Raw genomic sequence first — 15017 nt, forward strand, 5'->3', positions numbered from 1 at the left:
GTGCAAATAGTTGGCGAAAGGTCTTCCTCTGAATCAGTGAAGAACATCCCACACGATCAACACCATGTTATATATTGTATATATTATATGCAAATATAATATAATATATCAGTATATATTATATACTGTGTATATAATATGTAAATATTACATATATGTTATATTTGATATTGCTACTATGGTACATGTTTAGTCTAATTTATACCTGCCTCATCCTTTCCATCCTTTGTTACTGAGCTACTGTGTGGAACAATTCCCCTTGTGGATCAATAAAGTTTGTCTAAGTCTAAGTGTGTTTACAGAGAGACAAGGGACATTTACGACAGCTTTACAGCACTTGGGAGAAAGGAGCGCTTGATTTGCTCACCCGAACCCACTTACAGCATTTGCTTTTGTTTCATCATTTTTTAAGTTGTCTGATTTATTGGTAGTATGTCAAAATTTTGAATTTTTTATCCGTCCAGTATTTATAACGCACCCCTTAAAACTTTTTGTCTTGTACTTACCTGCATTACAACTTGTCAGTTATAATATAGTGATATTTGTATTCAACAATTTTATTCATTGGCTATAGATGTAGTTTATGGTTTGATTTTATGAACCCTCACTGTACTAAAAAAGAACCTAACCGTGACCTTAATACTGAGTAAAGTACCACATCGTGACCATGTTACACCCTTAGTGTAAACGTTCCTCTAATTCAGGGGTGTCCAAAGTGCGGCCCGGGGGCCATTTGCGGCCCGCAGCTAATTCTTTACCAGCCCGCCACACATTCTGGAAATACTATTGTCAAAATAAAAAAGAACATTAAAAAAAGTAGAATGAGGTGAAATCTAACGAGAAAAAGTTGCAATGTTGACCCAAAAGCTGCCATGCAGGCTGTTTTTTTTTTCTTTTGTCTTTCTTCATTTTTCTTTTTTTGCCATTGTTCAAAAAAAAAAAAAAAAAGACAAAAAATCCATGTTATAATGAATTATTTTCAGGGCTCCAATTACTTCAAATATTTCACTTTAAAATGTTTTACTGTATGTGGTACATATTGCATATATTGTGTAGTAGCCATATAAAAACATCAAAGTTTTCTTTGACAAAAGCGCATAAAACAAACAAAATAATAGTTCCAGCATAAAATCAACAGATATATCTGAAGTTGATCTCGTAACTTAAGTGTTGAAAGTAAAAGAAAAACCTAATAAAAATGTATCACTTTATGAGTGGGGCACCTTTTGGATCCCAAATATATTTAGTGATTTTTTATTTATCTTTTCACTGTGATTACTCAAAAATATGAAATAATTAAAATCAATGGTGTCCTGCATTATTGATCTTTTAGGGCTCTAATTACTAAATACTGCATATTTCAGATTTACTATAAAAAAAACTATTTTTTTTTTTTATTTGTATTACTTTATATCAACTTGAAGTTGATATAGATATTTACTGTAAGCGTTAAATAATTAAAAAATAATAATAATCTGACTTATTTTTAGCATTTTAATGACTGAGACCCTTTATGGTCCCCGGGACCCCTAAAGGTAAAATAAATAAAAAATGCATATATTTTGTTATGGTTTGAAAATGAAAAATATCAAAATGGCCCCCACATGCTTTAATTTTTCCGTGTGCGGCCCTCAGTGGAAAAAGTTTGGACACCCCTGCTCTAATTGGAAGGATCTGGATTCTGTTTCCCTCCGCATGCTGCTTTGTCTTCTCCCAAAAAAAAGAGACGTCTGATATAAATATTACCAGAGAATGATTAATTATCACAGTGTGGTGTGTGAGCTCAACTTTCTTCCAGAAGTTGTGTTTGCCCTAATTACTTGAGCGTTATCAATGTGCAGGAACCATGTGAGCAACGAGAAGGGAGGTGTGACGCTACAACGCATCCCTGCTGACAATTCACCCTGTGACTCAAATATGAGTCATCCAACACATGGAGAACATTTATTGTGCATCTCATTTGTAGGAACTCCCGCTGGCCGTCTTCAAGAAACCCCACTGCTTCTGTACTTGGACGTCCTCTCTGTTGGGTCTCAACCAGCAGTCGGGACAACAATGCGCAGAAAACGCTGGTCTGAACCACACCAAAAACTCCACAGCGACAGTAACAACGGAGAAAGACTACTATCAGGTGTATCACACTCCTGTACTTGGTGAGAGTCTTCACATACAGTCAGGAAATCACAGATTTACTGAAATACAGAACATTTAGCCCAATGGCATAAATAAGGGCCACAACCACATAGGAGGAGGGGTCCATGATCATGGCCAGCGCTTTTATTAAAACTTGAAGATATTTTTTTCTTTCAAAATGAATAATGTGTAACACTACCTACACCCCTTGCAAAAATGCAGAATGGTTCATTCCTCCAGCATGGAACACTTCACTGTTCTTACATGCTTAAGTGTATGTGTGGTTTTATATCATATAAGAAATGTACTTTTATATTTTGTACTTTTGCACTATGCCTCGTCTTAATCCCTGGAGAAACACTTTCTCATTTTGTTGTTTCAGCTAAATGACAATAAAACTTGACTTGACTTGTTTTGACAGAACCACATAACATCATCGAAGTCCACATGTATGATTCAATCAATTATATAGCCTTTAATCACAAATGCCTCAAAGGGCTGCACAAACTAGGACGACGTTATCCCACATGAAGGCAAGAAAAAAAGTCAACCCAATGGGCACAATGAGGAACCTTGAAAGGAACTGCAGACGTGGGGGCCGCCGGGGCGGCGTAGCTCGATTGGTAGAGCGGCCTGCCGCAGGTTCAATCCTTGCTTCCACCATCCTAGTCACTGCCGTTGTGTCCTTGGGCAAGACACTCAACCCACCTGCTCCCAGTGTCCCTCACACTGGTTCAAATGTAACTTAGATATGGTTTTTACTATGTAAAGCACTTTGAGTCACTTCATTTACATATGGTGGGGATCTTCAGATTATTTGCTTGGTGCTGCGATAGATTTAACGCTTCATAATTTGCCACTCCAGTAGAATGCATGGCTACACAGACACGACAGAAAAAGCATTATGTGAGTTAAAGTACCAATGATTGTCACACACACACGAGGTGTGGCAAAATTATTCTCTTATGTACAAACCCTGTTTCCATATGAGTTGGGAAATTGTGTTAGATGTAAATATAAACGGAATACAATGATTTGCAAATCCTTTTCAATCCATATTCAATTGAATGCACTACAAAGACAAGATATTTGATGTTCAAACTCATAAACTTTTTTTTTTTTTTGCAAATAATCATTAACTTAGAATTCCATGGCTGCAACACGTGCCAAAATAGTTGGGAAAGGGCATGTTCACCACCGTTACATGGCCTTTCCTTTTAACAACACTCAGTAAACGCTTGGGAACTGAAGAGACACGTTTTTTAAGCTTCTCAGGTGGAATTATTTCCCATTCTTGCTTGATGTACAGCTTAAGTTGTTCAACAGTCCGGGGGTCTCCGTTGTGGTATTTTAGGCTTCATAATGCGCCACACATTTTCAATGGGAGAGAGGTCTGGACTACAGGCAGGCCAGTCTAGTACCCGCACTCTTTTACTATGAAGCCACGTTGATGTAACACATGGCTCGGCATTGTCTTGCTGAAATAAGCAGGGGCGTCCATGGTAACGTTGCTTGGATGGCAACATATGTTGCTCCAAAACCTGTATGTACCTTTCAACATTAATGGCGCCTTCACAGATGTATAAGTTACCCATGTCTTGGGCACTAATACACCCCCATACCATCACAGATGCTGGCTTTTCAACTTTGCGCCTATAACAATCCGGATGGTTCTTTTCCTCTTTGTTCCGGAGGACACAACGTCCACAGTTTCCAAAAACAATTTGAAATGTGGACTCGTTAGACCACAGAACACTTTTCCACTTTGTATGAGTCCATCTTAGATAAGCTCAGGCCCAGCGAAGCCGACTGCGTTTCTGGGTGTTGTTGATAAACGGTTTTCGCCTGGCATAGGAGAGTTTTAACTTGCACTTATAGATGTAGCGACCAACTGTAGTTACTGACAGTGGGTTTCTGAAGGGTTCCTGAGCCCATGTGGTGATATCCTTTACACACTGATGTCGCTTGTTGATGCAGTACAGCCGAAGGTCACAGGCTTAGCTGCTTACGTGCAGTGATTGCTCCAGATTCTCTGAACCCTTTGATGATATTACGGACCGTAGATGGTGAAATCCCTAAATTCCTTGCAATAGCTGGTTGAGAAAGGTTTTTCTTAAACTGTTCAACAATTTGCTCACGCATTTGTTGACAAAGTGGTGACCCTCGCCCCATCCTTGTTTGTGAATGACTGAGCATTTCATGGAATCTACTTTTATACCCAATCATGGCACCCACCTGTTCCCAAGTTGCCGGTTCACCTGTGGGATGTTCCAAATAAGTGTTTGATGAGCATTCCTCAACTTTATCAGTATTTATTACCACCTTTCCCAACTTCTTTGTCATGTGTTGCTGGCATCAAATTCTAAAGTTAATGATTTTTTACAAAAAAAAAAAGTTGATCAGTTTGAACATCAAATATGTTTTCTTTGTAGCATATTCAACTGAATATTGGTTGAAAATGATTTGCAAATCATTGTATTCCGTTTATATTTACATCTAACACAATTTCCCAACTCATATGGAAACTGGGTTTGTATTATGCTGCGAGAAATGCAATGTGTGCAGGAATTTTCCAGCCTGGCGCTGGTAAGTTCTAGCTTCTAACTCACACGCCAACATTTTGGAACCAGGATAAGGATAGAAGAAAGGTAAAAATATATTAAATCTATTTGTGGCAGCATCGGGACATGTTTACTTCTGCATCGTATAGCACGTAATTGTGGAGCATTCAAGGAAGCTTGATTAAAGTCACTAGTTTTTAAAGACAATAGACTCTTAACACCCAGTAGATGCACTAATGATAATAATAATAACCTATAATTATGATGTTTTATCATGATTATCTATTAGTGATATTCCTAGATGAATCAGTTAACATTTACCTTATACAATGAAAAAAAGGGAAACTTGACATATTTATAATCATATTTAAGTGAATAATGATCATAAAAACTCCCATTCTTGCTACATTATAATACATTTGTCATCACAATTTTGTAAAAAAAAAAATCCAATCAAACAAAATAGAAGTTTAAAAAAAATAAAACAATACCAAATAATTAAGGGGGTTTAAAGATATTTTAAGGAGCCTTTAGTCCCTCTGAAAAGTCTAATGATGCAACTGGTTTGAACACTTAATGAAAGCATTATTGATGAAACAACTATATTAACATGTATATATTGTGATTTCTGATAATGGAGTGTGCCATCTACTGTACTTCCTGGTTATCATGTTCGTAAGACTGGCACGTGTGTAGAACGTCAATAATAATTGTTTTAGTACATGTAAACAAACTGAGAGTGTGTATGTGGGGCGCTGACATATGTTTAAGGTGGAGTGGGGGCCCTTCTGGGGTCTAATAACAAAAAAAATAATAATATTATTAAAGACCAAAATGGGGCCACAAACAAGATATTGTTTAGCGCCACACAAAGCCTACGGCCTGACTGAATGTAGAGTAAAAAGGAGGGCAGATGGTCACTATGCAGCACCAACAGGAAGTAAACATGCATTGTAGTACACAGAACTTCCTCAACAGGAGCGTATTAAGGTATGGTGTATAACAGACCTGGGCATTCTACGGCCCGCGGGCCGCATCCGGCCCTTTGCGCATCCCTGTCCGGCCCGCGTGAGGCCAATCATAAATTACAAAATACATTTCAAAAAGTATCTATGTCTTGTGTGCAATACAACGGTGCTGCTTTTGTTTTGAAAAGCGTTATTTGTATTACTTCCGTGTGGACGTATGCGCGTGTGCGATTGTGAGTGAATTGAACGGCGCAATCACAAATGACAAAATAAAGTTTAAAAAACATCTATGTCGTGCGCGCAATACAACTGTGCTGCTTTTATTTTGAAATGTGTTATTTATGAGTGTATGTCCGGGTGTAACCTGTGAGTGAAGGTGCATAGAGACAAGTGATGAGACGCTAAAAAGACAAAAGTTGATGAGGAATGGTGTGTTTCCAACAAGACATGGACTGCCATGTATTTCTTTACAGAAATTAAAGGTAAAGCTGTGTGCTTAATTTGTGGTACACCGGTTGCTTTGTTTAAAGAATATAATTTTAATCGCCACTACACGACGAAGCACGAGGAAAAATACCGGAATTAGTCTGATGAAGCGCGCGCAAGGGAGGCTGATGCGTTGATGGTAAAACTGCAAACCCAACAAGGACTTTTTGCCATATTTCACACCCCCATAGATGCAGCCGTCAGGACAAGTTTCGTCATTTCTCACAAAATCGCCAGAAAAAGTAAGGCGTTTTCTGACGGAGAGTTTATTAAGGAGTGCTTATTGGACTCTGTTGCGCTGATATGCCCGGAGACATGGACTGTTTTTCGCTGGCTTTAATTGGATGAGATCTGCGATGTACGTGACACCGCCCAGCTGCTCATATTCTTACGTGGGATAACTGCCGACTTTCAAATCACGGAGTAGCTGGCAGCCATGCAGTCAATTAAACAGACAACCACAGGTAATGACTTGTTCACATAGGTAAATGCGTGTTTGGACATGTTAGGACTGAAATGGGACAAGCTGGCAGGTGTGACAATCCAATCCACTTTATTTATATAGCACATTTAAACAACAAAATGTTTCCAAAGTGCTGCACAACAATATTAAAAACAATATTCAAATATTATCCTTAGCTCCACCAATGACTGAATAAAAAGAAAAAACAATTACATATAAAACCAATATAAAAAAACAATATAAAATAAATATGATTAAAAACTATTTTTAACAACAGATCGTTGTCCAAATCTGACGAGGAAAAATGTTGGATAATGCAGGATAAAGTGACAGAAATTAACCCTGTGCAGAAATGGAAATTTTTGCATTGTATAATACATCAGGAAGTGTTGTGTAAAATAGTGTTAAAAATAAAACCATCAAAAGCAATCTGCTTTTGTATAAAGTTAAGTTAGGTTAAATTAAATTATTATTATTATTATTAATTATTATTATTATTATTATTATCATCATTATTATTTATCTTACTGTATATCAAAAATAATATTGAGCAAAATGTAATTGAAATATTGTCGTATGGCCCTCCAGCATTGCTCGGGTTGCTCATGCGGCCCCCGGTGGAAATTAATTGCCCACCCCTGGTGTATAATGACGGCTCTAAGGACCCATGCATGACAGGGGCCCTCGATAATAGCAAATATTGTTTTTATGTGCAGCCCCAAGTGATATTTCTTTCACTTGGCCCCAACGTTCCCTCTAAGGTGTGCACCTGTGCAATTGCGCACTGCTCAAGCGTCCTCTGCGCACGGCAAATCTATGCCACGCACAAAATCAAATTAAAAAAAATAAGCGCATAACAATTTTCAATTTTAACAGTTTCCGTCATCATTATTCAAATATTGTAACGTCGGCCATAAACACATCACCAAAACATTAATTAAAAAAATTATATCTAGCAAAACTGGTCATTTTCTGCAGTACAAACCAGACCAAAAGCAACTTTGTTATATCAACAGCAGCCGCTCGCTCTTTCTCACTTGCGCCAACACATGCACATATGGCACTTAGCCAGTGATGCGTTTACAGCCACACAAAAAGTCGGACAACTCCAACACCACACATAATGTGTCAATCCAGGTCGTTACACTATGATTTACCAATCAAATGTGTGCTTATTCTAGTGTCATTTATTAGGAATCTTAATTTATAAATATTAATCATGAAATGCTGTTAGTATATTAAATAAATACTAATACAAATATATTTTTTACAAACAGGAAGTTGCAGGAATGTACACATGATCCACTGCTTACATCTCATTGTGCAACATGTGAATGTTTTAATGGGAACTAATTGCAATGTCTGAAAGGGTTACAAATTATTTCCAAAGCAGGACCTCCACCCAGACAAACAATACATGTACACAGTTCATGAAAAACAATATTTTTTGTTATTGTCATTGTAAGTGGGCCTAAACACTTATATTAGAAATGGAAATGACTGCTGTCATTTGATTATAATAATAAGAGAATGTTGTCTATCTGTGTTGGCCCTGCGGTGAGGTGGGGACTTGTCCAGGGTGTACCCCGCCTTCCGCCCGAATGCAGCTGAGATGGGCTCCAGCGACCCCAAAAGGGACAAGCGGTAGGAAATGGATGGATGGATGGAGATTGAACTTGTTATTTAGTCAGGTTTGGGACAGGTGTGCTGCTGGTGTAGCCACAGTGTGCACGTCTGATGTTGCTCACATGGGCTCCACTGAATGCTCAGGGAGTTTTTGCGTTTGCTCACACACATGAAAAATTAGAGGGAACATTGCTTGGCCCCAATTCCTGGTGTCCATTGTTATTGTGCCCGTCATGTGTGTCTTGTTAGATTTGGTTGGTTTCATGACTGAAAGTAAGTTCTTTACGTGTTCCAGACTCCAGGTGCAAAGAGAGAATGTTTCTACCTCAGAGGTCGAACTCTTTGGTGGCTCTCTCCAGCTTTCCTGGAGCAGGCAACACTTGGGTCCGTCACCTGATCGAGCTCATGACAGGCTACTACACCGGCAGCTTCTACTTTGACGGCACCTTGTACAGTCGAGGTTGGTGGGGACAATATGCACTGTGAGAACAAATAACTAGATTTAATGGTACAAAAAAAAAGCTAGCAACCCTGTCATTTGAATTTTACTGTAAAACAGGGGTGTCCAAACTTTTTCCACTGAGGGCCACAAACGGAAAAATGTAAGCATGCGGGGGCCATTTTGATATTTTTCATTTTCAAACCATAACAAAATATATGGATTTTTTTTTTATCTCTAGGGCTCCCGGGGACCATAAATGGTCTGTCATTAAAATGTAAAAAATAAGTCAAATTATTATTATTTTTATTTAACGCTTACAGTAAATCTCTATATCAACTTCAGGTTGATATAAAGTAAAAAATAAAAAAGGTTGTATGCCTTTTCTGTCAAAGACAACTTTGTTTTTTATAGAAAACTGAAATATGCAGTATTTAGTAATTAGAGTCCTAAAAGATCAATAATGCAGGACACCATTGATTTTAATTCTTTAATATTTTTGAGTAATCACAGTGAAAAGTTAAATAAAATCTTACTAAATATATTTGGGATCCAAAAGGTCCCCCACTCATAAAGTGATACGTTTTTATTAGGTTTTTTTTACTTTTAACACTTAAATTACCAGATCAACTTCAGACATATCTGTCGATTTTACGTTTGAACTATTATTTTGTTTGTATTATGCTCTTTTGTCAAATAAAACTTTGATGTTTTTTTATGGCAACCACACAATATATGCAATATTTTCTCCACATAAAACATTTTAAAGTGATATTTTTTAAGTAATAATTCATTATAACATAGATTTTCAGTCTTTTTTTTTTATTTTTTTAGCAATGGCAAAAAAAAGAAAAATAAACAAAGACAAAAGAAGAAAAAAACAGCCTGCATGGCAGCTTTGTGTCAACATTGCAACTTTTTCTTGTTAGATTTCACCTCATTCCACTTTTTTGAAATGTTTTTGCAATATTATCAATTTTGCAATTTTTGCAGAATGTGTGGCGGGCCGGTAAACAATCAGCTGCGGGCCGCAAATGGCCCCCGGGCCGCACTTTGGACACCACTGCTGTAAAAGTTACGGTGTTTTTTACACCAAAGTACTGTAAATGGAAAAACGACACCACTGTTATTATTATGATGACATTCTGGCGACTGAGCTGCCAGTTTATTTTACTGTAAAATCTACAGTTGTTGTTTTTACAGTGCATCACTGTAAAAGGAAAAATGGTTACCACTTCTATTTTACAGTAACATTCTAGCGACCTAGCTGCCAGTATTTTTTTATCGTAAAATCTATGGTTGTTGTTTTTACAGTGCACATCTGTAAATGGCAAAATGGTTGATTTGTTTTTGTCATGTCTGTGTGATCATGTTTTGTTTTAGTCATGTCCTGTTTGGTTTTGCTCACTTAGTTCCTGCTTTTTCACTCCCTTGTTTTGTTTCCATGGTTACCCATTAGTTTCACCTGTTCCACGTTTGGACTCACACACCTGTCACCAATCATGTCACTGTTTTTTAAGCCTGTCTTTTTCTGTTGGTCGGCCTGGCAACATTATCTGCTGTTACCCTTGTCACTCATGCGTTCATTCCATGCCATTGTTCCATGATTGTTTCCATGCTTGTTCCAATTAAGTTTTTGTTTATTCATGTCACGTTTAGCAGTTCTTTTGTTTCATGTCCTTAGTCTACGTTAAGTGTAAGTTTTTGTTTCATAGTCAAGTTTGTACCTCCGCCTTGTGCGCGCCTTTTGTTTGTACCCTTTTGTTTGTACTTTGTTAGAATAAATATGTCCTTACCTTCACGCCATGTCCACTCCAACTTTTATTGCATCTCGGGAAAACAAACACCCCACTGTCCCCGTCTTGACAGTTTTTTTTTACAGATAAATATTGACGACTGATCCAAATTTATTTTTACCGTAAGATCTATCGTTGATTTTACAATGTATTATAAACGGTTTACAGTCATATTCTGGCGACTCAGCTGCCGTTTTTTTTTACAGGAAAATCTGTAGTTGTTTTTATAGGGCATTACTGTAAATGGAAAAACGGTACCACTGTTATTTTACAGTGAAAAAACTGTCAGCTCCTGAATGTTTTGCAAGTGATTATTACAAAGTATACTATTAACCGCTGCTAGGTTTCAAAGGAGAGAAGGACTTTTGGAGGAACGGCCGCAGCATTTGCGTGAAGACCCATGAGAGCGGTGAGAGAGAGATTGAGATGTACAACTCTGCCATCCTGCTGATCCGGAACCCTTATCGATCCCTTATGGCGGAATACAACCGCAAATGCGCCGGACATTTAGGACATGCAACAGATGCTCAGTGGAAAAGCAAAGGTACTATATTTTACGTACATCCATTATAGAAGTGGCTCTGTTTCTGCTGGTTTACCGTCATATAATGACAGCTGGTCTTCGTTTTATGACGTAATGTAATCCTGAGCGCGCTCCCTTGAATAAATAAAAAACATAATTTTGGTCCATAAATAAGAGACAGGCTCAAGTACTAGCTGCAGAAAACATGATGTGCCTCAGGTGGAGTTACACCCAAGAAGGATAACATTGTTTATTAGTTCACTTTGTACACATCATTATGTCTCCCAATCATATGGCAGGCTCTACTTGTGGCAGTGCGCCAAAGAAAAGGAAACATGTCACCATGGAAGTGAAAATAAAATAATAAAAATAGGGGGAAAACTCCCACTAATATTGGCCCACTAATATAGAGATGGATACCGATTCACGTATAATCAAAGGGCACCATATTTCAATACTTTTGTTGCACGTGACCTTATGTTCCTTGGCAGACTCCGCTCAAACACTCAGAGTCTAAACAGGTGTATTCATTGCAGACTGCCTCTTGGTAATGTTGTAATTTTACATGCTAACAAAGCAAGCATATACTGTAACTGGTATGTGATACAGTAAATCCCTAAAGGGTCAACTACTATTTTCTTAAACTTTCAGTATTTTTGTAGTGTTCAATTCAGACATTATGCTTCAAATTATTGATAAATTATCCTAAAATAGCATAAAATAATGACCACACCACTTAAAGGCCTACTGAAACCCACTACTACCGACCACGCAGTCTGATAGTTTATATATCAATGATGAAATCTTAACATTGCAACACATGCCAGCATGGCCGGGTTAGATTAGTAAATTGCAATTTTAAATTTCCCGCAAAATATTCTGCTGAAAACGTCTCGGTATGATGACGTTTGCACGTGACGTCACGGATTGTGTGGACATATTGGGACACCATTGTGGCCAGCTATTAAGTCGTCTGTTTTCATCGGAAACATTCCACAGTATTCTGGACATCTGTGTTGGTGAATCTTTTGCAATTTGTTTAATGAACAATGAAGACAGCAAAGAAGAAAGCTGTAGGTGGTATCGGTGTATTAGCGGATGGCTGCAGCAACACAACCAGGAGGACTTTGAGTTGGATAGCAGACGTGCTACCGTGAGTACGCAGCTTTGGCTTCCAAACATTTGATCGCTTGCCCGTACGTGTGTGCCGCTATGTGCATGTCACGTACGTAACTTTGGGGAAATATATGTGCTGTATGAACTTTACGGAGGTGAACGGTACTTTGGGCTGTGGGATTGAGTGTGTTGTGCAGGTGTTTGATTTGTTTTGGTGGGTTGTATGGACGGGAGGGGGGAGGTGTTTGTTATGCGGATTAATTTGTGGCATATTAAATATAAGCCTGGTTGTGTTGTGGCTAATAGAGTATATTGTGTTTATTTACTATTTTAGTCATTCCCAGCTGAATATCAGGTCCCACCCGCCTCTCACAGCATCGTCCCTATCTGAATCGCTTCCACTGCCCTCCAATACTTCACTCTCACTTTCCTCATCCACAAATCTTTCATCCTCGCTCAAATTAATGGGGTAATCATCTCTTTCTCTGTCCGAATCGCTCTCGCTGCTGCTGGCCATGATTGTAAACAATGTGCAGATGTGAGGAGCTCCACAACCTGTGACGTCACGCTACTTCCGGTACAGGCAAGGCTTTTCTTTCAGCGACCAAAAGTTGCGAACTTTGTCGTCGATGTTCTCTACTAAATCCTTTCAGCAAAAATATGGCAATTTTGCGAAATGATCAAGTATGACACATAGAATGGACCTGCTGTCCCCGTTTGAATAAGAAAATGTCATTTCAGTAGGCCTTTAAGTGAACATGGGTTTAAAAAAAATAAAAAAAATAAATTAAATGTTGCCATGCAGTCATGTGCAGTAAGTAAAAGGCAAATGTCACACCTCTCCTTTGTTTTTGACTTGACTCGGAGGAGAAAATGCAATTATCATTATTTAGCGCACACAGTGTGATTTATCAAGACTAAAATGGTTCTGCGGTGGTTGAAAATAGCTGTGAGCTTGTGAAACTTATATTGGCTGTCAAAGTAAAAATATTAGACATATCTATTCAGCAATATCGTTTTATAATTTTATAGCTGCTGGATGACTTAAGGGGCTGTATAAAACAAATTAAATTGATGTGTTTTGGTGTTCACTGGCATTTTTTTATTATGTTCTTTTTTTCATTTATATGAAAAAAGCGTATTGCAATATGCAGTTTTTCTTGCATTTGGAACATTCCAGCGCACGTGCACTGTTCGTGCCAGCATCTCCCTGGGCGCTGAAAAGGTGGGTTCAATTATAGATGCACTGCTGGACTGTTTTAAAAATGCCTATGAAAAGTGGTACATGTATATTTGCTGCATGTTTGAATACATAGCAAAATACCACAGGTAGGAGCATGATAACATGAATGTGCAGTAATTGAGTGTCTCCATGTTGAAAGCCACATAGCACGCATGCAAATGTCTCAATTAAATAGAGTGGTCTGCACCAGTTATCAATCGCAGTCTTAGTGGATCACAGGCAACAAATAAGAGACACAATTTTATAGTTTGCATACGCTGTTCAGCATATGGTATTTGGATCTTAGTACAAACCCCGTTTCCATATGAGTTGGGAAATTGTGTTGGATGTAAATATAAACGGAATACAATGATTTGCAAATCCTTTTCAACCCATATTCAATTGAATGCACTACAAAGACAAGATATTTGATGTTCAAACTCATAAACTTTTTTTTTTTTTTGCAAATAATAGTTAACTTAGAATTTCATGGCTGCAACACGTGCCAAAGTAGTTGGGAAAGGGCATGTTCACCACTGTGTTACATGGCCTTTCCTTTTAACAACATTCAGTAAACATTTGGGAACTGAGGAGACACATTTTTCTTCCCAGGTGGAATTATTTCCCATTCTTGCTTGATGTACAGCTTAAGTTGTTCAACAGTCCGGGGGTCTCCGTTGTGGTATTTTAGGCTTCATAATACGCCACACATTTTCAATGGGAGACAGGTCTGGACTATGAATTCAACAAATGATTACACTTTGATTTTGTATTGCCTTTTGACAAAACACACCTGCAGATAAAACAGTTAAAAACCCAATAACACTCAATTGGTGATGTCAGTATTTGGCGCCTTCTAGTGGCCAGGTGGCTCTCAGCACCCACTTAGATCACTTATTGGAAAAACACTTGTGCCACTCAATGTGAGAAGTAAAAAATCAATGACTGTCCTCAACTCTCCTCTCTCATTCTAAGAATGGCCAGAATTTGTGTCAAGCTACGCCCCCTGGTGGGCATCCCACGCACTCAGCTGGCTGAAGTTTGGACGCCACCTGCTGGTGGTGCATTACGAGGATCTGCAGAGAGAACTACTCCCTCAGCTGCGCCTCATCACAGCCTTCCTGAACGTCACCCCGACCGAGGAGCGGCTGATCTGTGCCCAGAACAATCAAGATGGTTACTTCAAGCGCCCGGGCAGCCAGCAGCCGTCTTTTGATCCTTTCACCCCTCACATGAGGCAAACCATCGACACTTTCATTCGTACCGTGGACCAGGCTCTACAGAGCAGGAACTTTAGCAGACTTCCTGGACAATACCTCACCAGATGATGTCTTGGGAAGTTCTTAAGGAAAAATATTTTGGCGCTAACATGCGGTGCACACGGCGTGAGGAAAGCGTCAGGGCTGGACTACTTTGGCATGAAGTGTGCCAGTAGGGTTAGGCTCATCAAGCAAAGTTCTGATTTAGGCAGAAAAGTGTTTTGCTCTGCATGTTTTAAAGAACATTTCCTTTCAGTGTACACAACGTTAACAATCTTGTCATATTAACAGCCTGAAGCAGATAATACCGCTGATTAAAGCCTCAAAGTTACGACCAAATGCTGCACACGTAATGCAATCCATCGTTGTACTAAACTGAAAGTCTACTTTTAACTGTAAATTCCTTACATTAAACATTTCCACAT

The 15017-nt window shown here is 38.5% G+C and overlaps 1 protein-coding gene across 1 annotated transcript in view; it reads left to right on the plus strand.

Annotated features, from left to right (window-relative positions):
- The window catches only part of wscd1b (WSC domain containing 1b), a 182916-nt gene extending 167899 nt beyond the window's left edge, over positions 1-15017 (plus strand). The window contains exons 6-9 of the mRNA XM_062048394.1: positions 1967-2153; positions 8533-8697; positions 10816-11016; positions 14309-15017. Coding sequence (XP_061904378.1) covers positions 1967-2153; positions 8533-8697; positions 10816-11016; positions 14309-14661 — 906 coding nt within the window. The 3' untranslated portion in view covers positions 14662-15017. The remainder of the gene's footprint in view (positions 1-1966; positions 2154-8532; positions 8698-10815; positions 11017-14308) is intronic.

This window comes from Entelurus aequoreus, linkage group LG05 (assembly GCF_033978785.1).
Source record: "Entelurus aequoreus isolate RoL-2023_Sb linkage group LG05, RoL_Eaeq_v1.1, whole genome shotgun sequence".
Classification (NCBI taxonomy): domain Eukaryota; kingdom Metazoa; phylum Chordata; class Actinopteri; order Syngnathiformes; family Syngnathidae; genus Entelurus; species Entelurus aequoreus.